General features: G+C 42.5%; 2 protein-coding genes across 2 annotated transcripts in view; both read right to left on the reverse strand.

Moving 5' to 3' along the window:
• Window positions 1-155: 155 nt before the first annotated feature.
• Window positions 156-9,995, reverse strand: CDC6 (cell division cycle 6). Its single transcript, XM_012661618.1, has 11 exons — window positions 9,832-9,995; window positions 8,401-8,688; window positions 8,075-8,274; window positions 7,648-7,823; window positions 7,176-7,282; window positions 6,488-6,627; window positions 5,493-5,593; window positions 4,261-4,325; window positions 1,716-1,918; window positions 793-933; window positions 156-485 (listed from the first exon to the last, which is right to left on the reverse strand). Exons 1-11 carry the CDS (start codon window positions 9,986-9,988, stop codon window positions 396-398), a joined length of 1,668 nt encoding a protein of 555 aa, XP_012517072.1. The 5' UTR covers window positions 9,989-9,995; the 3' UTR covers window positions 156-395.
• Window positions 9,996-16,347: 6,352 nt separating this feature from the next.
• Window positions 16,348-22,836, reverse strand: part of WIPF2 (WAS/WASL interacting protein family, member 2) — a 40,501-nt gene continuing 34,012 nt past the window's right edge. Inside the window, exons 6-8 of the mRNA XM_012661630.1 lie at window positions 20,785-20,994; window positions 18,992-19,093; window positions 16,348-18,746 (exon numbers count right to left, since the gene is read on the reverse strand). Of these exons, the coding sequence (XP_012517084.1) occupies window positions 18,706-18,746; window positions 18,992-19,093; window positions 20,785-20,994 (353 nt within the window). The 3' untranslated portion in view covers window positions 16,348-18,705. The remainder of the gene's footprint in view (window positions 18,747-18,991; window positions 19,094-20,784; window positions 20,995-22,836) is intronic.

A 22,836-nucleotide genomic window follows, 5' to 3' on the forward strand; every position in this document is an offset into this window, starting at 1 on the left:
GTCCTCCAAATCTCCATGTGGACTTGCTTATTTTTCTGGATCATTCTTTTTCATTCTTCTTACCTTAATCTAAAAGTTCTTACTAAGAGGTAAATATATACACATCCCACAACACAAATCTGTATACCTGCAAGCACACTGGTTAGAGACATACAAGTGAAGTCGTAAATGCAGTTAAAAAGGGTCTACTTGTGCACTTTGATGGGTACAAATAATAAGACCCAAAGATATTATTCTGTGCTAATATTAATAAATCTATAGATTAAAATTCATTGGTTTCAAGTAAAAAAGGTCATATTTGTTTTCAGACCTGAATAGATAAAGTACTAAAATGAAGACTCTGTAGCTCTCTAAATGCCAGCTGAATACTTTCAGGTAGGGTATAAGAGAAGCATTTAAGGCAATCCAGTAGCTAAGATATTTCCAATTAAAGCTTTGTCTTTCAGAGCATGCTCTATTTCCTTCTCTTCAATCTTCAAAAACACCTGGAAAGAAGAGAAAACGATTTTTCATGGTGGAGAACTCACAGAAGCAAAGTTATCACTACACAAACTTTTGCCATATTAAACTTTTCTCACAAGAGGCAAGCAAGTGAAACACTGCTTTTTTCAATGACCTAGAAAAAATATTCATATCATGCTCCTAATCCTCAAACACACCTTAAATCTTACCTAACAAAAAACTAATTGTTTAACTAATTGTGGTCATTTTTCAATCTTTACTTTAGCAAAGGGTAAGCTCTCCAAAATAGGACAATTAAAAGCATTATCACAAAGAAGCAGTTAGTCTTACCTTTGTTAATCGGGTTTCCTTGTTTTTCTTTAATCCTAAAATGCCCCTAGCCTCCAAGAGCCCTGAAAGCGACAAACACTCTGACTGGTCCACAGCTGCCACCTGCTGTTTGCGACAGACTTTACTATAGGCTTCGTATAACTGGGAGGAAAAAAAGAACAAATGTTGCTTAAATGTCACATCTCTTGTAACCTTATAATTTTTTTTTTGAGACAGAGTGTCTTGCTTTGTTGCCAGGGCTAGAGTGAGTGCCATGGCGTCAGCCTAGCTCACAGCAACCTCAAACTCCTGGGCTCAAGCAATCCTTCTGCCTCAGCCTCCCAAGTAGCTGGGACTACAGGCATGCGCCACTATGCCTGGCTAATTTTTATATATATATACATTTTTAGTTGTCCAACTAATTTCTTTCTATTTTTTTTAGTAGAGACAGGGTCTCACTCTTGCTCAGGCTGGTCTCCAACTCCTGAACTCAAACAATCTGCCTGCCTCAGCCTCCCAGAGTGCTAGGATTACAGGCGTGAGCCATCGCGCCCGGCCAACCTTATAATTTTTACAAAAGGGTTTGCAAAAAAGTTATCTGAATACCCTATTTCTTTCTCTTTTCAATAAAATCCTTGAATAGGCAATCTGTAGATATTCCCAAAAACCTATACTGTAATATAGCAAAGGGGCTTTGTATATTTCACAGAGAGATGCAAAAACAAAGGGGAGGATGAGGAGAAGATTAATGGTAAACTCTCAACCACAACCCAAGGGAAATAAAGTCAGCTGCCTTTTATATAGTACCAGTATTTATTCTTACTGTTAAAATCCATTTATAATTCATATCAGCTGGAGCATGATAGGCCTTTTGGAAAATATCTGCTCTGCAAAGCAGATTCTCATCTCTACCTCAGTTCCATCTGCTGAGATTCCCAACTTACCTTCCCCAGAGTGACCTCTTTGATTTTCAACTGCCTGATCAAGAGCAGCAAAGAGCAGACCAAGATCTTCTGCTGAAGAGGGAAGGAATCTTGTGCTCCTTCTTGGCTCAAGGTCATCCTGTTACTATCAACTTCTGAAATGACTTGGGATATGTGAACAAGACCAACCTGCTTGGGAATCAGGGACTCAGAGGGTGATTTACCTATAAAGTAAACAAGCCAAGCTTAATTAGAATTTTAAAATATTGTGTGTATGTGTATGTATGTTTGTGTATGTGTATGAATGTGAGATAGATGACACTAACTTTTAGCTACAGAAAATTCAAGGTGGCAAAGCAGAGATTCCAATTCTCTAACCAGCCAAGGGATGAGAGAAAATGCTATCCTCAGAAAGATGCCAAAATAATGTGAAATGACTTAGAAGGTAGGGTTATCCTTTCTCTGGACAGAATAGTGAGCTATTTTGTCTCGTGGAATGTAATTTAATGTCAGAGAGACAAAATCCGCCTCATGAAAGAGTAAGAAACAGAGAACCACTGTATTGTGCCTTGAAAGTTCCTAATATTTCAGAGGTAAATAAGAACAGAAACTTGAAGCAAAGATGATGACTGCACCTGGCAATTAAGGAAAAAAAAATAGTTGGAAAACCTACCTAATATTTTTAATCAAATGAGTGGCTAAATGTGGACAGTAAAGTCAATCCCACATCAGTCCTCCCCAAATGACCTTTGAGGTTTGGTTCACTTGCCCAAGCTGATCTGCGGTAGAGCAACACTTAAGAAAAAGTCACTGGATAGCCTAGCAGATAACAGCATCTCAAAAGCCAGAGGTTGGGAAACTGCCAAGAAGCTGCATGGGACTATGGCCTCATTGTTTGGAGACGCATGAATTGCAAGACAAATGAGAGATTTGCTCTGTAACCACCTTTGCCTGAAGTTACTTCCTGAGACCACTTGCAGTTGCACCACAACAATTTTCTTCTATTTCATTACCACAAAGGGATGCTGCAGAGGACTAATGGAGAAACCAGAGCTTGCAGATCAAGTAAGAGAATCTTAAGGTTGAAAAGAATTTAGAGGTCTATTCTTACTCCTTACCCAATGGGCTGAGTCCCAACATGAGGTCATCTATCCAGCTTTTGTTTGAGTATCTTCAATACTGAGGAACTCACTATGTTTCAAGAAAGCCCAGTTAGTTCTACCCATTAGAAAGTTTCTTCTTATGTTTAGTTGAAGTCAGTTCCCCTACAGTTTTCTGGAGCCATTAAAAGCCAATCCTATACATGCCCGAAGTCAAAAAATAGGAATTAGGTTAGTCTAATAATTTATGCCAGGAACTTACAACCTCTTTTAGCTATGTGTGTGCCAGTGGTGCTCACAGAGGCCACTCACAAGCCTAAATGGTTTTTTTTTTTGAGACAGAGTCTCACTGTGTTACCCGGGCTAGAGTGCCGTGGCATCAGCCTAGCTCACAGCAACCTCAAACTCCTGAGCTCAAGCGATCTTTCTGCCTCAGCCTCCCGAGTAGCTGGGACTACAGGCATGTGCCACCATGCCCAGCTAATTTTTTCTATGTATTTTTAGTTGTCCAGTTAATTTCTTTCTATTTTTAGTAGAGATGGGGTCTTGCTCTTGCTCAGGCTGGTTTTGAACTCCTGAGCTCAAACAATCTGCCCGCCTCGGCCTCCCAGAGTGCTAGGATTACAGGCGTGAGCCACCGCACCCGGCCACAAGCCTAACTAAATGTTATTGGTAGGGGAAAAGGAGAGGGAAAAAGGGAATAATCTGAAAAACTGAAGAGGGGGAAGAAATCAATATTTAAGTCTACGCATTGGCATATATATTGCTTACTATCAGCCTAAGCACTAATTTTGGCTACTTCTGAAATATTTTTAACTAGTTTCTTTTAAAAAGTTGATGAAAAAAAGAAAGCATTTCATGTAGAACTATAGCACTAGAAACAATTTTAATAACTCCTAACCAGTACAAGAGTAAAGGAAACAACAATCAAATCAGACTATCCTGTTTCTAAAGATTAACACTGGATATTAAACACTAACAAGATATGTAGTCCACGGCCATTTTTGTCATTTGTAACAGCCTACAGTTTACTGTAGCAAGGTGATCTTTGTACCTCTACTCTCACAGACTTGTTTAAAAGCTTTGATATCCCAAATTGGACTCACCGTTCTTTCACCTGACTCTCCCTTATTTGTCAGGCTTTGCTTTCACCTATATCAAGACTTAAAGTACACTCAACATAAGCACCCAGAGAGAAGCTGATCTAAATTTATTGTCTACAGCTTTCATTCCTAGAGCTCAGCCATTTATATAACACCCTGGGAACTCATTTCCAGTAATGCATGGAGTTTGGTACTGGAAGGCAAAAATTGAAATAAAGTAGATGAAATTGTCTAAAAACACAGACACACATAAAAATCAGTGAGTGTGGATTTAACTAGGTTCATTTGATCTTTCTACCTCTTTCCTCAGAAAAGTTAAGCTTCCAATTAAAAAGGAAGACAGGAAGGAGATAAACTACTTACATTCAGACAGTGGTTTGAGGATAGTCTGGCTTTTGACATCCGACTCTACAATTTCAATAGCTCTCCTATAAAAAAAAATTTCTAAAGTTAATTTAGTCTGAGCCAAACCAAACACCACGCCAAACCACCAAGCTCAAAAACAGGCACACTAATAAAAAACAACATGTTTTATAATTTTAAAGCCCCAAACAAAACTGGGTTATGTCTCAGCTAAAGGGGACTTAATTATCTTGAAATAATTCATGGACCAGGGATTTGAGAAACTTCAACACTAAATGGTATCCTCTTATAAATGCCAAGTAGGTCGTCATATATTGAGCCAATGATAACATTTGAGATGAAGAGAAAATGTCACGGGTAGGAGAGAGGATATGTAGTGTGGGTGACTGACTAAAGACAGCCAGCACCACCCATACACACCAAACCTAAAAGGGGTGTCCTTAGTTATATATACATAGGATATGTGTAGGCTAAACCATGCTGGCCTACATAACTATTGTTCATAGCTGCAGTCTTTACCCAAGTAGTTTGCTGACTAGGGGAAACTTTCAAATTCAGGATCATGCAATCTAGCAATAGGAAGAGCTTACTCTCCCACTGCTCTCTCCAAAGTACTTTGCCCACAGGAAGCCATAAGCTAGACCTGGATCTTCTGTGTGGCAATAGGGGGAGGTTGGACCAGCAGGCCAGCACAGCAAGTATCATTTTAATGGACCCAGTGTCCCTACTGGGAAGGAAGAAATTTCATCAGTCAGCACAGAGGCTTTCCCCAGCAGGAGGGGCAGGGGGATGGGAAGGAAGAAAGAGGTCTGGAGTACAACTGTGGGGGATCACCAACTGGAGGGAAGAAGGGGTGCTCACAAAAGGAAAGGAAGAGAAAAAAGTCTAAAGGCAAAGATGGTTCAGGTCCATAAATAAACCTGCTTGAATCCAGCTAATGGAAAAGTAAACTGGAGTCTTTTTTAATACAAATGTAATTAACCAATCTATAATCACCACAGGGAGTGCCAGCAACATCTCATTTGTTTCTCCCTCTGTAGGTAATGGACTGATAATGTTTTAGACATTAACACGGTGGAAATCCACAGCTTCCCACTGAGAAACAAGTCCTCCTTTCTGAGCATAAAAAAGTAGCAGAACGGAGCCTCTTAAGCCAAGTTCACTTGAGTTACATGAGACAATTAACAGCATTTCTTTTTTAAATAAAAGCAGCCAACAATGCCATAACTCACCTGCAAACATCTAGTGCTTTGCGAACATCTCCTGAAACAGCAGAGACTTTGCGGGCGCAGAACTGAATTGCAGCACTATCCAGAACCTGATCTCCAGATACCTTAGGATAAGACATAGAAGATGACAGTTTGAATTAGAAGATTCTTCCTCTGTAATTTAGGTCCTACGGATAAATATTTTCACATTTAAGTCTAAACTTGATTGGAGACTCTTTAAGGTCTAAGAGATGCTTTTTTTTGCTCATAAATAAATGGAGATGTTTGAATTTTCACACATTTAATCGTTTTGTAGGAATGTGGTAGAGGTTCACGAATGGAAAAAAGCAATGGGTATTTAAATGAGAGCAAAAAAAAAATCTATTTAGTCACTTTCAAAAGAGAAAGTTTTTTCATAGGTCCTATTTTTTTTTTTTTTTTTGAGATAGAGTCTCACTCTGTTGCCCAGGCTAGAGTGCCATGGCTTCAGCCTAGCTCACAGCAACCTCGAACTCCTGGGCGCAAGCGATCCTCCTGCCTCAGCCTCCTGGGTAGCTGGGACTACAGGCATATGCCACCATGCCCGGCTAATTTTTTCTATATATGTATTTTTAGTTGTCCAGATAATTTCTTTCTATTTTTAGTAGAGACAGGGTCTCGCTCTTGCTCAGGCTGGTCTCAAACTCCTGACCTCAAACAATCCACCCACCTCGGCCTCCCAGAGTGCTAGGATTACAGGCGTGAGCCACTGCACCCGGCCTATAGGTCCTGTTTTTTAAAGGCCATTAAGGAAGCATTTGAGTGATTCTTCTAACTCCTACTTTTATTTCAACACTGAAGCATCCAATAAATGAATGGAGCCATGTGTGTAAATTCACATAAAAACGTTCTCACTATGGTACATAGGAACTCCTTGCTCCATTAGTAAAGCAATCAAAGCAAAATATCTTAGAACTATTGTTAGGTTTCCCCAACACAGGTGATCCAAGGAACACATGGGCACAATGGCTGGCACTCACCTGATTAAGTCGGTCTTGCAAGATAGTAGCTATCTGAACTCTGGTATAAGGTGGAAAGTTCAACAGGTGTGGCTTACATTTTCCTCTAGCTTGAAGCCTTGGCAGAATTCTGTCTGTGAGATCCAGGGTATTAGCAATACCTGAGGGGGAAATAAATATTAATCACAACTGGTCAAACCACCCCAAAAGGAAATCTAAACCCTCTGAAAGCTAGATAAAATTTCCAGTTATAATCCATCATTTCTTTTTTTTTTTTATTTCTGCATATTATGGGGGTACAAATGTTTAGGTTACATTGCCCTTGCCCCCCTATAATCCAGCATTTCAACTGTTGCTTCCCACTTGCCCCCTACCCTACCCCAATAGATAAGATATTAGGTAAGATGTACATAGTCATTATAGAATGTTCCTTTCAAGTTCGGCTTAGAATTGTTCCCTGATATGCAGGACCAGATATTCCAAAAATCTACTACCTGTGAAATGCAAGATTATGTCATTCTATTCAGACTTAACAAAATTGATTTGATTAAATTAAAATTACTGCTTTATAGTGATTTTCTTATTTGGACAAGAAAGCAGAAAGCTGGTTTAAGATAAAATGATAGGTGATAAATAAGCTGAAAGATTAAAAAAAATAAAAAAAGAACCCTTTAGAACCATAATGTAACAACAGTGATTGAGTACTAACCAATCAGCACCAATCGGGAATTGTTTAGCCATGGCCATTCAAACAGTGTGTACAATACATCCTGCCCTTTGCTGTCCAGTTGATCCATCTCATCCAACACCAACACACTGCATACAAAGAGAAATAATTAGTATCCACATTCACCTTCTTAACCCTCCAATCTGTTTGATCTGGGCTGAATTGAAGTCACATTCCTAAAGCTGAGACTAATTTGATGACCATAATTTATCCTATCTCTCGTCATTTGTTACAAGGATACCCCCATCATGAACAAGTAACATCCAGATGTTTTCAAGCAATTAATTTAAAAACCCTTTTTCCAATTTAAAATTAGAAGGTGTATTTTTCGTTTCTTCTTTCCCTTTAAGTGTACGTAACTATCCCTCATAGAGCAAATATTGGGAATGTTCTTTTTGTGGGCAACAGATCTTGCAGATTTTCACAGAGCAACATGCAGCAGAGCAATACTTACATCATGGGGCCTTTCTCTGCAGTCATATGTTTTTCCAATTTTCTCATCATGTCCTTCCCAGCTGGCCTGGATACTTCTTCCTGACAAATCTCCTGAGCAATAGCTGGGAATACAGCCTGGGCACTCCTCAGGGACATGCAATTCAGCATGATAGTTTTAAAGCCTTTCAGTTCCTTCTAGAAAAAAATGCAAACATGGGAGTTATTTTGGCCTCTGATAAAGATTTGATGGAAGCTGAAATCTCTTTGAGGAGCTAACAGTGAATAAGAGAGGAGGCAGCTCTACTTTCATTTGGAAAGATTTAGACAATGAAACTATAAATGTCTTATTTTGAGAAAACCTTCAATCTCCTAAACTACTTTTCCTTAATCCTTAAAAACCAAGTGTCATTTTAGCAAGAGTATCATAATTCAGACTCTCAATGTACCTTGAGGTCTTGCAGAATTCGGCTTAAGCAGGCAGTTTTTCCAGTTCCAGGAGCACCAGAAAGGTAAAGACTTCCAGCTTTTTTCCCACAGATATGTTCTCTCAGGAAATTCCTGATGACATCCATCTCCTTTTCCCTGGCAGGCAGCCGATCTGGGACAGCTGTATTCAGGACCAGCTTTGCTTGCTGGTAGCAAGTACCTGTGCCAGACATAAAAGGTCAATTCGACACAACAGAAGGTGACTGAGAAGACCCACTGGGTTTCATTCGTAGTTATCAGCCTTGTTTACAATGGCTACACTAACGGCTGCCACGCAAAAACAAACCTTCTTGCTTGAACAGTCTCATACATGCAGATTCTTTCTCCAACGGACATCTCTGCTTAGAACTTGTTGTGCTCTCTTGACTTTTTCGAACTGAGGAAAGTATTTTGTTTTGGTGAACTTTGGCTTGTTCTCTTTTGCTAGGAGATTTAACTGTCAGCTGATTGTCAAATACCAATCTGCGTCCCTTTCCCTTAGACGTGTGTGAGCGAGGGGGACCATTCTCTTTCTTGCCTTGCTTTGGTGGAGAACAGGGAGGTAAATAAGGAGTGTTGCATAGGTTTTCATCACCTGAAACATATTAAAATCAAATCGTGGTCACTCTTAGCAGTGGATAGTAAAAGGACTTGCAAAGACCTCTGCCTCCCCTATAAAGAGGTGAATTTTGACCTCAGTCAGAACCACCAAAATAAAATGCTCTCTCAACTAGAAGCAAATATTGGCCACCAGATGGCACCACTGATTGCACTACAGTATTCCTCCGTTTTGCCTTCAGTGGTTTCAGTTGCCCCATGTCTGAAAATATTAAATGTAAAATTTCAGAAATAAACAATTCATTAAATTTTAAATTGTGAGCTGTTGAGTAGCATGATTAAATCTTGCACCATCCTTCCTGGGACATGAATCATCCCTCTGTCCAGCATATGCACACTGTATACATTACAGTGATTTGGTAGCTGACTTGGTTAACACATCAAAAAACAGTGTGTGTGTGTTGGGGGGGGCGGGGTTCGGTACTATCTAAGATTTCAGACATCCGCTGAGGGTCCTGGAATGTATCCCCCATGGATAAGAAGGTACTACTGTATCTGGTAGAAACCAAATGGATTTTAGTGGGATGAAATTCTAAGATTGTTCTAAAACAAGGTATCTCAGTCTTGACACAATTGACATCTTGAACCAAATTGTCAGAAGGCTGTCCTGTGCACTGTAGGATGTTTAGCAGGATCCTGGCCTTTACCCAGTATGCCACCCCCTCAGCTGTGACAACCAAAAATGTCTCCAGATACGGCCAAATCACCTTGCACTAGAAACAAATGCTCTAAAACAGGAAAAGATTACCAACTATTGTTCTAAAACAAGGAAAGGACTGAAAATATCAAGAATGTCACCTATTTTTTTCTTTCAATTTCACAAATATTGAGGCAAGTTTCATAATACCATGTAACTGCAAGGTCATTTAAAACACTGACAGAACTAAGTTCAGTATTAAGGAATTGAAGATCAGACCTATTAAGTAGTTCAGAAAGTAATCTTAATAAGTGGCTTAACCCTGGAGTTCAGTAAGCACTTATCAACCATTCTGAAAATAACTAAAACGAATAGAATAGTCTCAAATCAACTTAGAAATCTCCTTCAAAGGACAGGTATCTTATCGAGAAAAGAAAGGTTGACAGCTACTAGTGAAAAAGTTGTATGTAATGCATAACTTACCCAGACGTTTTCTAGGGCTGAGAGGCAGAATTTTTACACAAGGAGAACAGGGTATAGTCTGGACATTTGTCGGTCCTAGTTTGGTGTCCAATGTCTGAGGCAGTTTCTTTTTTGGAAAATTGATTGTAGCCTGTGCCTGGGATCGGGTTTGAGGCATGATGGCAACACAGCTGGATACAAAAAGAACAGGACAGCCAGTCAATATGTAAAAGTGAAGGAAAAACAACATGGAATTTATTTATACTGATGATCAACACTCATTTCATGAGTAAATTATAACAGTATTTTAGCATTCAGTTCTGCTTCACACCCAAATCTATGCAATAATAGCTAACATTTGTTTTCTACCTACCATGTGTAAGATGCTGTAAGAAGCACTTTATATATTAACTCATTTAAGTTGCACAACTACCTGAGAGGTAGGTACTATTATGATCTTTGTTTCACAGATGAGATGCAGAGAGGGGCAAAGTCACAGAAAAGCAGGGATATAACCCCAGGCATTCTAGTGCCAGAACCCAAGTTCTTAACCACTTGAACGATGCAGTGAGAAATTATCTGAATTGACTTTTATGGTACTAATTCCCTCACTCCAGCCTTGCGGGGTACCTTTATCACCAGCTTCGCCCAGCAACCGCCACGTTTACAGTCGCACCCAAGCCCTCACAGTGAAGCCCACTCTTCCCTCAGTTCGTCCCTCTGCCCCTGCACTCAGTCTCCACTCTACACAGCTTTCAACCCCACCCCAGGGCATTTCTTCCTACAACTTTCAGCTCCTTCGCACCACACACAACTGTTGCAACTACTCTGCGGGCGCACAGGCCCCTTCCCTGACCCCGACCTCAGACCTCCAGCGATGTCAGCTCTCTTCCCCTGCCTTCTCCTCAGGCCTAGCGGAATCCGCAGCGCTCGCTCCAGCCCTCGCCCAACTCCATTGCCTCCCAGACCCCAGGCCTCCCTGAGCAATCCTCTCCTTTCCATCTAACAGAGCTGCCTCACCTCAGTGCAGGCTCCTCACGTCTCACACACGACCTCAGGGACTCTCCACAAGATCCTGAGCAAACTACACACCAACCGCAGCAAAGCCCTGCCGCGCTCGCGCCAAATCTGCTCAGCTACAGCGTTCCCACCTCCCGCCAAAGCCCGGCCTCGCTTCTGACTGGCTGTTGCCACAGGGCCGTGCGTCTTGGCCACCGCCCCTTCTTTCGCGTCCAATCCTGCTGGAAGGCCCACAGCCAATGAGAGCGCCCCAGGTCTCCGAGCCAAAGTGAAGTCACGCCCATTGAGCTGGGAGGGCATCTACATCCGGGGCCTCCGCGGAAAGACACGCGCGATTTAGACAGGGCGACTCTGGGTAAGGCGGGACGACGCCGCCGTAAAGCTCGGCGGGAGGTGTAGTCTTTACCTCACGCGACTCTAGTTCCGCGCTCTTCTTTCGACTGGCGCTGTCTCATGATGTGCCTGCCCCTTCTCACTGCCAAACGTACCATTTTTGTTATCCTGATGGGCTAGATTTTCAGAGAGCTACTACATAATGCCTACCGTTTTTTGGGCGCTTCTGTGCGCCAGGTATGATGTTATGCACTTCACTTACTTCTCTAATGCTCAACCCTCCAAGGCACAAAGCAAATATGTGCACAGGGTTAGAGGTCACAGCATCTTGGCAGCAGTGAAGAGCCTAGGACCCAGGTCTCCTGACACTTCAACCAGTGGTTTTTTTTTTTTTGGTAAAGTTCTACACACCTATGTAAAGAAAACAAACTACACTGTATCTCTTAATTTGTGCTTGAAAGGTGAGAAATAGGACTAAACCCTTTGCTTTTATGTTGTTCAAGATAAGATTATTATATTCTGTGTACCTTCTTGCCATTAATCCACACATTGCAAGGAAGGAAGAGAATTATGGCCCCTTAATTTTAAAATCTTTTATGGCTAAACAACAGGGTTTCAGAGCCAGGGAAGACAGCTGTAGAAGAGGCAAGCTGAGCTTTTAATGAAAAATATAAATTAAAGCAGTAATTTGCAGGCCATCTTCCAATGCTAATAACCATCTAAGCCTTAGGTTCCTTTAAAGGCCAGAACACGATTCTAGGTGATGGTAAACATTTATCTTGTATCCTTCAATATCAAATAAAAGGGCCTAAAAGCTGAGAAATGGAAAAGCAACTATTACAATCATCAGTTAATTGTACTTAGTTCATGTCGGAGCTAAGAGCCAATATTGAGTTGCTTAAGTGTATGCCAGGGACTGAGCTCCCTATATCACCTATTAATCTTCACAAGCACCCCACGAAGTTGGTATTATTTCCATTTTACAAATGAGGAAACTGAAGTAGAGGGGGTTGAATAAACTTGCCCAAGGTCACACAACTAGTAAGAGAAAGAGCTCAGATTTGAACTCCAAAGTCTGACAGAAAATCAAACTCTTAACCACTTAATATAGGGGGATGATTAGATAGATGTAGGTTCTAAACATGAATAGATGGTGGAGTACATTTTGGGAAGCCTTTCTTAGCAGCTGACAACTGCAGAAGTGAAGAGAACAGGCTACAATGAATGGAAAAAAAGCACAGAATGAAGGCTTTTAGACCAGATGGTATTTCTGATCTCTTAATAGGACAATAGAACCCAAGAAGCAACTTTCACTGTTCACAGCCTGGGGGGGACCTAAAAATTACCCTCAACAACCTCAAATGGTAGTATTTCCAGCCAGTTCTAAGTGATGGCGGTGGTGAACAACCTACCTCCGTTACAGTGGGATAGAGAAAGCAGATATGCAATATTGGAGCCTATGAAAGTACTGACCAGGAAATATAGCACTGGCCCAAGAAAAGCCTACAGAATAAGTGACCACTGTAGAAGCAGGCAAAGAATCAGAGTCAGGATTCAAAGGTCTCTAAAAGGTTATCTACTTGAAACTTCCCCTTGCCGCTAGTAAGGATCCTCCAGTAACATGACGGGCACGCCATCATACTGTTTCTGGCTTCTATGCCTTTGTTCTTGCTGTTTCCTCTGCCTGGAATGCCACGCACCATCCTTATTCCCTGGGTCACTCCCGTAAAGTCTTTTAATACCCTGCATAGGTTTCTCCTGGAAGCTGTACTAAAGTTATCTACTAAGCAATGAGCTCCTTGGAGGCAAAAGCCATGTCTTATTCATCTTTGTGTTGCAGATGCCTGGTACAGAGTGAAGTATGCAATAAATGCTTGCTGAATGAAGGAATGGAAAGGATATTCCTGCCAAGTTGACATCCATCCTTTGCATAAACACTCTTGTGGTTGGATAGCATAGAGTCCCTTAAATCTCACACCCCTAAACCCAGGACGGCAGAATGAATCAATTATGTGTAAAACCTATCAAGACTGGGCTCCAGAGAGTCAGAGGCGAAGCATTTTCCCAGTTATCCTCTGGGGCGGTCAGGATCCTGAGGTTGACATTTTTCTATTTCTAGTTCATTTTTCATAGTTCTCTTACCTCTGTCTGCAGAGTATGAGGAAGTCAGAGACAGGCATCTTCCTTCTAATGAGTCGCTCAGTTTATGGCTGGATTGGGTCAGGAAATACTTAGGAGGCATATTTATGTCAAGCAGCTGTGCCTCAGTAATAAAGTGAGCAAACTAGTGTCCTTAACACCTGCTAACACATACACACAGTATTATGGAGGAACCAAATCACACTGTAAGGACCTGTCTGGCCTTCTGTTTGAGTGTGTGTGTGCATACACACACAGACCAGCAAAACCATCCCAGTAAGACAGAGAGGGCTCATAAGGTTAGCAAGTTAAGGGTCATTCAATGCTCAGGGGTCTGTAAGAAAAAAAAGTAAGGGAAAAATTATCAAAGAAGATACAAATAAAACAACAAAAAGAAATAAAAAGTAAAAATAGAAAAAAAAGTAAAGAAAAAAGGGTCATTTAGGCAAGCTCCATTTGCAGACTATTTAAAGTCAGGAGGAACAACTAAATCAATAAATAGGTAGTTTATTAATCATATTAATAACAATGATGGGTCAAATAATCAAGGATTCAACCAGTCTGGTAAGTATGGATGAAAATGAACAGTCTTTTCTCCTCCCTCCCTCCCTCTCACAGGTTTTTATATCTAAATTATGTGAGTGATTCATACACAAACCCATTAAGAATCAGTATGGGAAATTTCAAGACCTTTGCTAGTGATGAAAGTGCAAGTTAAGCTCATTAAGCCTTAGTGGTTATTATGTCAGCTGACCACAGTAAGCAGAGAATGGATGAATTTTTACACCTAAAGTCAAAGTTCAAGAAAAAGAGCTAAGATTTCAACTTTTAAAAAGCAGTGAAGAAGAACAGCCAACACCCATATAAAAATAGATACACAGTCTGTATGCTCTGCCCCCACCTTTTCTTCTACTCCTCAATTTGAGAACCTGCCATGAAACACAGGTAGAAAGAACCGTAAGGGACACAAGGAAAAGGACACAAGGCCAGGGGGCCTCCTGAGTTCCCTGAAATCATGGACAAAGGGGAGTTAGGTGGAAATACAAGGACTGTCAGAATCTCTCAGCAAGGCTAACAAGAACTGTGATTTTTCAAAACATAGCAGGAGGGGAGGAGAGAAAACTCTCAGGAAACTGCAGATGATTCTGCCCAGGTCAGAACATCTACATTCTGAGGTGACCTGGAATCAAACCACTACACTTACCCAGAAAATGAGGCAACAGATTTTCTGCCCTCTCTAGGCCACCACTTGAGGCTGTATTCCAGACAAGAGTACACAGTTTTCAGGTTTTTGTTTTTGTTTTTAAGCAAGGTTTAATTAAACTGCACGGCATCCAGAAGAAAGAAATGTACCAAAGGATCCAACCTGAGACCAGATTATACATTTTAGAGGGAGAAAAAAAAAAATCAATGCTATTTGGAAAAAGGAGCACTGTAATCAGAATATAATTCCAAAATAAATCATACATGCCAGCAACTTCTGGGTAAAAAAGAAAAAAAAAATGGAAACGGCAAAATAAATCATACAATAAATTATTTTTTGAGAGAAATTGATCCACATGCAGACAGATGAACACACACATGCACACACACAGACACACGTGTCATTCTAGTCTTTTATTCAGTGTTGACTGTCACTTCCATGCTGGGCACCGTGGAAAACGACAAAGGTTAGACACGAGAAAAGAAGGCAAGGCCCCTCTGCCACCAGTGGAATGGGATTTAAGACAATTAGAGAAGGAACCCACTACGTTGTGAGAAACAAGAGTAGAAAGAAGAAAACAGCAGTTATCAAGGAAGATTTTAATTGCTTCAAAGGGGAGAAAAGAAAGCACAGAAAACTAACACAAGTAAAGGCACAATGAACGTGGAGTTGAATGGAACCAAACCTTTCCTTCGGTTAAACAGCTATCTTTTTTTTTTGCATGTGGTTTTGAAGGTGATTGTTTCGTTTTGTTTAGAAGAAACGAGTCTTGAAGGCAGAGTTGTAAGGACACTCTTCTCTCCCTTGCCATTCCTGAAATTAGGGTGGCTTAACAGAGGCCACCGTGACCACTTAACCAGGGACTGAGATTCAATAGGGAAAGAAAGACTACAACTGGAATGTGAAGGATCTGATCTGCAGTTGATCACAGGTTGGGTTTCCAGAAGGACAGACAGCTCAGTGCAGTGCCATCAAAGGGCCTCAGATGCCCTACACTCCACCCCCAGAGCTTCACAGAAGGGAAGAACCCTGGAGTCACATTTCTCCCCCAGTCCCATAAGCACTCAGCCTACAGATTATTTCAAGTGATCAGGAGAATTAAAACACACCCCAACCCTGAGTTGCTCTGTAGCAAGTCTATTTACAACTTTTTTCTCACCTCTCCCTGGAGGTAAATCGGGATTTCAAGTTGGGAAGCCGTGGGATGAGGGATTCCCCCAGTGCAATGGCCAGTGACTACTTTCCTTGTCTTTGCCAGCTGGGAGAGCTGGGATGAATTCCTGGAGACAGCAGCCTCACGTTCATCGAATGGGGTAGCCCTAGGCTCTCTCTGCTGGCCTAGGCTGTGAAAATGGTAGGGCATTGCAGCTGGAGCAAAGCCCCATGACAGAGAAAACCACACCTGGAATATCAAAGTGCTTTGGTCCAGGTTTGGTGACCAGAGAAGAAGGGGAAAAGGGGCACCTAGCTCATTTAAAAACCTGGAGGCCACTGCCCTGCTTCCCAGATAGGGCGGTAAGAAACAACTATTAAGTTTTTCCCACTAGGGAAAAACATCACAAAACCAAACCCACGCAAGGGCTTTTAATACAGCTTCCTGATGCTTAGTTGGGCAATGTCTCTTCCTTCCAGGAGGGGACAAGGGAGTTAATGGGACCGGGCAACAGTCTCAACATGAGACCACCCAATGTTCCACTGAAGAGACAACATTCCCACAAGCAGATAAAAAGAGCAGTTTAAAAAGGTGAGTAGTTTTAGTGCTCTTGTAGCCAGCCCACCTTAAACCTATATTACAAGCTTTTTACAACATACAAAATAGACCAGTAACTATGAGGATCACATTCCCATCTTCAATAGTAAATATACATGATAATATATCTAATATTAACAGTGGGACCAAATAATGTATAAGGCAAAGACATTTAAACAAGTGCTGTGTCATCAAAATGCTCTGAAGAAGAAAACCCATCTGACTAGATCTAGACCTGGGCCTATATTCATGAGGCCAAGACGACAAATATACAATCAGTATCCATGTGACACAGTCCAAATGCTGAGGGTATGAGGGGCAGCAGGTCATGGGGAGGAAGATATCAGCCCCAGTGAAAAGCTGGGGTTTGGCTTTCCTTGTGATATTTTGATGCTCTATGTATGAGTAAGGGGGGAAAAAAAAGACACACTTTGATAACATTGTACAAAAGGCATCACCTCCCATTTCAAAAATAAATGGGAAGACTTCACAGTCAAAGTTCAGTAACTTGTCAGCATCTACCCTGGAATTCTGCTGCAGCATCAACGCTTGTCCTCTCTCCTTTCCCCTCCACTAGCATCCCCTCTTTCAGCTCTACTCCAGGATGCTGGGGACACTTCTGGGAGATAACTGCTAACAGACTTGAAAAGAAGAATGATAAATAAAGCATGATTAGAAAAAGTTTGGTGACAGACCTAATCATAGTTTGTCCCAAGAGTCAATGTGGTCCAGGGGATGGCAAAGGATAGCAGACCCCATACAAATAACCCAAGTTGAGCCCTCCCTCATCTGGCACGGGGAGACCTGCGTTTCACCTGGCACCAGGTACAGATCCTTAGCCTGTGATCCAATAGATTGGAAAGGTCCCTCAGGTAGTTTAAGCCTGTGTGACGTGTCTGGTGAAAATTTTAAACTAATTTTCCCTATTCATTTTAAAAAATAGCCATTGGTCTCCCTCTTCTCATGCCAGGCTTTGTACAGCCTCTACGCATGACAACAGCTGTAGCCAAAGCAAAGCATCTGGTATGTGGAGCCCAGGAGCTCCATCCTGCTGCTGGTCCCTGTCTTCTCATCCACTTTCAGTTCCTACCTAGATTAGGAACCTCCATTTTCTCTGTGCTCTTTAACTAGGACCTGGAAGACGAAGAAACAACGTATTGCTGGCTGCCAAGGAAGATCTACTGGACTGAGGCACACCTCACCAACATCTTTGTGCTTCTTGGCATAGAGGAATCTCTGAATGTCCCCATAAGCTTCAACTTACTTCCTCAGCCTTCTCTACTCTTCTGTGTTAACCCCTGCAGTCTTGGGAAGGCAAGAGTGGTGGAGAAAGGAAGAGTCTGCTCAGTCAGATGGGCTGTGAACTTCAGTATGAACAGGCTCTAAAGTCCTTTGTAGCCCACAGAGCCCTTCCATGAGGTGCTTCACCCTTCCCTTCTTTGCCATCCTGGAGCACCCTCCAGGGGCTAAAGGACTGAAAGAACCACTGACCACTCAGGGCCAGTCAGAAAAGACTGAGGCAGACTCAAGTTTGCGGTTAAGGCCAAGGCCCAGGCCCTGTCTTCCTCTCTCCCACCAGAGGTTTCTGGGGCTGGTGAGTCAGGAATGAATGAAACCCCCACAAGTGACTTTTCTCTTGAAAAGTCATGAGGAGGTGGGGGATGGGGGGGAGGAAAAATCCCTCAGCCTAGCACCCTGAGGAAATGGGGCAGGGAGTCCCAAGGGACTCAAATGGCTCCTAGTCCCTTTGCTGCAGAGGAACTGACTAGCTCTAAAATCACTTAGTTTATTTCACCCTCTCTTTTTATTAAATGTTTAGTTCAACTGATTAGTTTTTAGTGTTTATGTCCAACTTATTCCTGGGCTGGGGGATAGGGTAAGAACAAAACCAAAATGCCCCTAAAAATAAAGCAGACCCATTTCCTTGCCCTTTCTCCAAACCTGACCTTTAAAACAGATCACTTCTCTGCAAACTCCTTTCCTGCTTCACTAAAAATGCTCCCCTGCCACCCAGAAGTCCTGGCCATGCCGGCTTGCTAAATGATGAAATATAATATACCCGCCAGGCTTCCCCCACAGTGGGGAGGAGGAGGAAGGAGTATCATTCTGCCCTGCCCCAGCAATAAGTTAATTCATCACAACAAGGCACCTTTCCCCAAGAGGAAAGCAGGAGATACAGAAGCTTTTTCCTCATCTGGCTAGCAGGGCTTGCTAGAGGAAGGATGGATGCAGGGTTTGAGACCCTATATCAGTATCAAGAGTCCGATCACCAAGTCCAGAGACGAGATGCATAGATGGAGGTGAGCTGGGAGGACGCTTGGAGTCTAGGGTTGGTTGCACTGGAGAAACATGTTAGGAGCTCTCATGCAGGTTTCCGGGGAATGGAAGGGACCATCTGAGAAGAAGAGGAGGTCCATCCTTTTCCTGAGGAACAGGACCAAGCCAGGCTTCACCTGAGAATGGGTGGCAGAGGTGGGGCTCCACGGGCAGCTGAAAAAAACAAAATAAAAACCAAACACATACAGGTCATCCACCAGACTCTGAAGAACCTAAACACTCCTAAAATAAGAGAAAGGCTCTTTATGCTAACCTTTAAAATCTAGGGACTACATTTTGTTGTTGTTTTGGTTTTTTAAGAAAATGAAGATGAGGAGAAGTAAATTTTAACCAATGAAAACAAACAAATCATACATTCTATGCAATTATGGAAAAACTTTCTTTACTACTATTCTCACCTCGGTTTGTTTTGCTGGGATATATTCTCTGAAAGTGTTTATATTCTTCTGGAGCAGGAAAGTCTTCTACTGGATGGAAGGAATACTTTGACTCAAAATCATCTGCAAAAAAACCAGAATATTAATTCATATCACCTTTGCTTGTGCTACCACAGACCTCTGGGCACTTACGATCCTCGCCCCTTACTAATCTCTCGTTCATTCTGATGTGCTGCGAGGGCCGGCCTCACCCACTAAACCAAGGTTCCTGAGAACAGCAGTAGCATCACTCTATGTGCACTGCATACACAGAGGGTGTGTTCTAAGGCTCTCAATATTAAGGGGTGAGTCTTTGAGCTGATTTCTTTAAATCTTTCCACTAAAAATCAGGCATATAACAGGAAAGGAGCCCAGCTGTTTGCATGGAAGCAGAAAGAAATATGGTTCTGTGCTTCAATAACATGGTCATTTTAGGGACTAGTCACCATGTGAAACCAACTGAACTGAATACACAAACTGGTAGAAATTCATTTAAAATGGGAATATTTAGGTCCAGCTAGTAGGAGATTTGAACAGATAATTTCCTTTCAGCCCAGGTTTTTCTCCTTTAGCTATGCAACATAGTAGGGATAGCCATCTCCTGGCTCCCACTCCTACTTTCTATGGCCTCTCCACAAGAAGGTTCAAATTTTCTACAGGTGTGGTTTGATCATGGTCCAAAGGTTTCTACAATAAGGATGTATCTTTAAAGCAAAAACCTTGGTCTAATAGGAACAGCAGGGAATGTGGAGGACAGGGGACAGGGGAGGAGAGCAACTATTAAAGAATCCAGTGTTAGGGCCGGGCGCGGTGGCTCACACCTGTAATCCTAGCACTCTGGGAGGCCGAGGCAGGCGGATTGTTTGAGCTCAGGAGTTCGAAACCAGCCTGAGCAAGAGCGAGACCCCATCTCTACTAAAAATAGAAAGAAATTAATCAGACAACTAAAAATATATAGAAAAAATTAGCCGGGCATGGTGGCACATGCCTGTAGTCCCGGCTACTTGGGAGGCTGAAGCAGAAGGATCCCTTGAGCCCAGGAGTTTGAGGTTGCTGTGAGCTAGGATGACGCCACGGCACTCTAGCCCAAGCAACACAGTGAGACTCTGTCTCAAAAAAAAAAAAAAAAAAAGAATCCAGAGTGTTAGGACTACCAGGGACCTTACAGATCTTTTCCAGGGGTCCTCAACAGAGTGTCTAACAATGTCCTCTGGATAACCCTTACTTAGGGTTCCATCTCAGAACTAATGAATTAGAATCTGCTAGGTAGGAGCCCCAACATTTATAACCTTGGAAAAGTTAATCTGGTATGTTCCTGATCTAGTCAACCTCCTCATTTTACAGATAGGGGAAGTGAGGCTCCAAAAGTGAAGTGACTTTCTCAAAATAAGGCAGCTAGTTAGTGGCTTTTGATTACCAGATAAATGTTGTATAGTGTTTTGTTTTTACAGAGCCAGAAAGGAACTCTCCTTCCTAGGAAGATACATAATTCCTCTCTGAACAATCCTAAAAAGCATACGGAGCTAAACACAATGATCCTGAGGGGCACAAGAGTGGCTTTAGAGCTAGCACGACACTTGCTGATGTTACTTCAATCTATTCCAAAGCAACCAACAGAGATGCTGGAGACCCGAGTGCAAAGTCAGGAGGGGAACTGCTGTGAAGAAAGGATAGCATGTGGCATTCCCACTCTACCCTGGCCATCTGGCAGCCAAGGCACTGGAGTTAGTGAAGTCACCACAGGAACTATGGGACTAAAACAACTAGCTACTCACCCAAGAAAGATCGGACAGTGGTGATAGAATCTCTGTGGCCATTCCTCAGGGGTGGTGGTGGAGGAGGGGGTGGCCCCGCTGGTGTCCTTGAGGGTGGAGGTGGGGGCTTTCCTCGGCTTAGGGGTTCTGACCCATGCATTCGGTATGGTGGGGGTGGCGGTGGAGCATCCCTGGCACCATTTCGGATCATGGGTGGTGGAGGTGGAGGAGCTGCAATCAAAATCCAAAGTAGTTAGGCCTGGATGTGGAGATGACAAGCGGGTAGAGGGATCTGAGAGACATGAGCTAAAAGACTACCTCGGTGTGTTCCCGAATAACCAGGCACTGTGAGCCTCTGGGTGGCATTTAAAATACCATATTCACCTTCCCCCAATGCTTATTTCTTTTTTCTTTTTTTTTTTTTGAGACAGAATCTCGCTTTGCTGCCCGGGCTAGAGTGAGTGCCGTGGCGTCAGCCTAGCTCACAGCAACCTCAAACTCCTGGACTCGAGCAATCCTTCTGCCTCAGCCTCCCAAGTAGCTGGGACTACAGGCATGTGCCACCATGCCCGGCTAATTTTTTCTATATATTTTTAGTTTTTAGTTGTCCAAATCATTTCTTTCTATTTTTTAGTAGAGACGGGGTCTCGCTCTTGCTCAGGCTGGTCTCGAACTCCTGACCTCAAACAATCCACCCGCCTCGGCCTCCCAGAGTGCTAGGATTACAGGCGTGAGCCACCACGCCTGGCCCCAATGCTTATTTCTTGAACATCACCACCAATCTTCCAGATACCAAGGTTCAAAGTAAATGTATGACCTTTTTTCATTTCTCACAAGTCAGTCAAGAACACTATCTACTCTTGATGATTTTTTCCCTGATTTCTCATGCCTTCCTCCACAATTCTAATTCAGGTCTTTCTCATATTTAGCCCGTTCTGCTGCAAAAGCCTTCCAAATGTTCTCCTTGCTTCCAATTCATTTTGCATACCACCAACTCACTAAGCTCCCTAAAACACTTGTTCAAATTTTTTCAAGGGCTTTGCATTTCCTACATTATAAAGTCTCAAATCCTTTGCTTACATGATTAACCTACCACGTCAATCAGCCTGATCTCACCTTTTCCTCTCTCTTTCTGAATTCCTGGGCAGGGTTAGGCATCCCTCTTCTGCACTTCCACTGCAGTCTGAGCATATCTGCCACTCTACTATATTGTGCCATAATTGTTCGTTATATGTGCTTCTGCTCCAGTATACTATACACTTCTTAATGTCAGAGCAGTTCCTTCATCTGGGTTCCCAAGCTCGGCCAAATGTACAGCACATGGTAGGTACTTAATCAATGTTTGCTGGATAAACCGAATTACAAATGCTTTTTTTTTTGAGACAGGGTCTCACTCTGTCACCCAGGCTAGAGTGCAGTGGCATCATCATAGCTCACTGCAACCTCAAACTCCTGGGCTCAAGCGATCCTCCTGCCTCAGCCTCCCAAGTAGCTGGTACTATACATGAGAGCCACCACATCCAAGCTAATTTTTCTATTTTTTTGTAGAGATGGAGGTCTCACTCTTGCTCAGGCTAGTTCTCAAACTCCTGGCTCAAGTAATCCTCCGGCCTCAGCCTCCCAAAGTACTAGGATTACAGGCATGAGCCACTGTGCCCCACCCATATGCTTTGTTCTTATGACTCCCCGCCCCCTGGCCCCCCGTGCGATACTCTAATATCCCTCTTCCCTGACTACCAAATCATACCTGTCCTTCAAGATTCAAATTCAAGTCCCATGTTCTAAAGACTTTCCCAAAGCAATCCACTCTATTCTGAGTCCCTTCTTCTTTGCTCTCCCTCAACATATACAAGTTATGTCACTTATTCTATTATAGCACTTAACAGTACAGATTAAAATGAGTGATTTTCAAAACACATATAGTAGCAGATCCATCTAAGTTCTCGAGAAGTTACGTATCTCCAGTCACAGTCTCAAAAAATTTCAAAAGGCCGGGCACAGTGGCTCACGCCTGTAATCCTAGCTCTCTGGGAGGCTGAGGCAGGTGGATTGTTTGAGCTCAGGAGTTCGAAA

Source organism: Propithecus coquereli, unplaced genomic scaffold (assembly GCF_000956105.1).
Source record: "Propithecus coquereli isolate 6110/MARCELLA unplaced genomic scaffold, Pcoq_1.0 Scaffold119, whole genome shotgun sequence".
NCBI classification, from domain to species: Eukaryota; Metazoa; Chordata; class Mammalia; order Primates; family Indriidae; genus Propithecus; species Propithecus coquereli.

Excerpts from the sequence above, each read along its gene's own strand:
- CDC6 (XM_012661618.1), bottom strand. The coding sequence starts at position 9,988 with ATGCCTCAAACCCGATCCCAGGCACAGGCTACAATCAATTTTCCAAAA. Across the intron at positions 7,283-7,647 it reads GCAGAGAAAGGCCCCATGAT|TGTGTTGGTGTTGGATGAGA; the intron begins GTAAGTATTGCT and ends CTTTGTATGCAG. Across the intron at positions 5,594-6,487 it reads TGCAAGACCGACTTAATCAG|GTATCTGGAGATCAGGTTCT; the intron begins GTGAGTGCCAGC and ends TCTTATCCTAAG.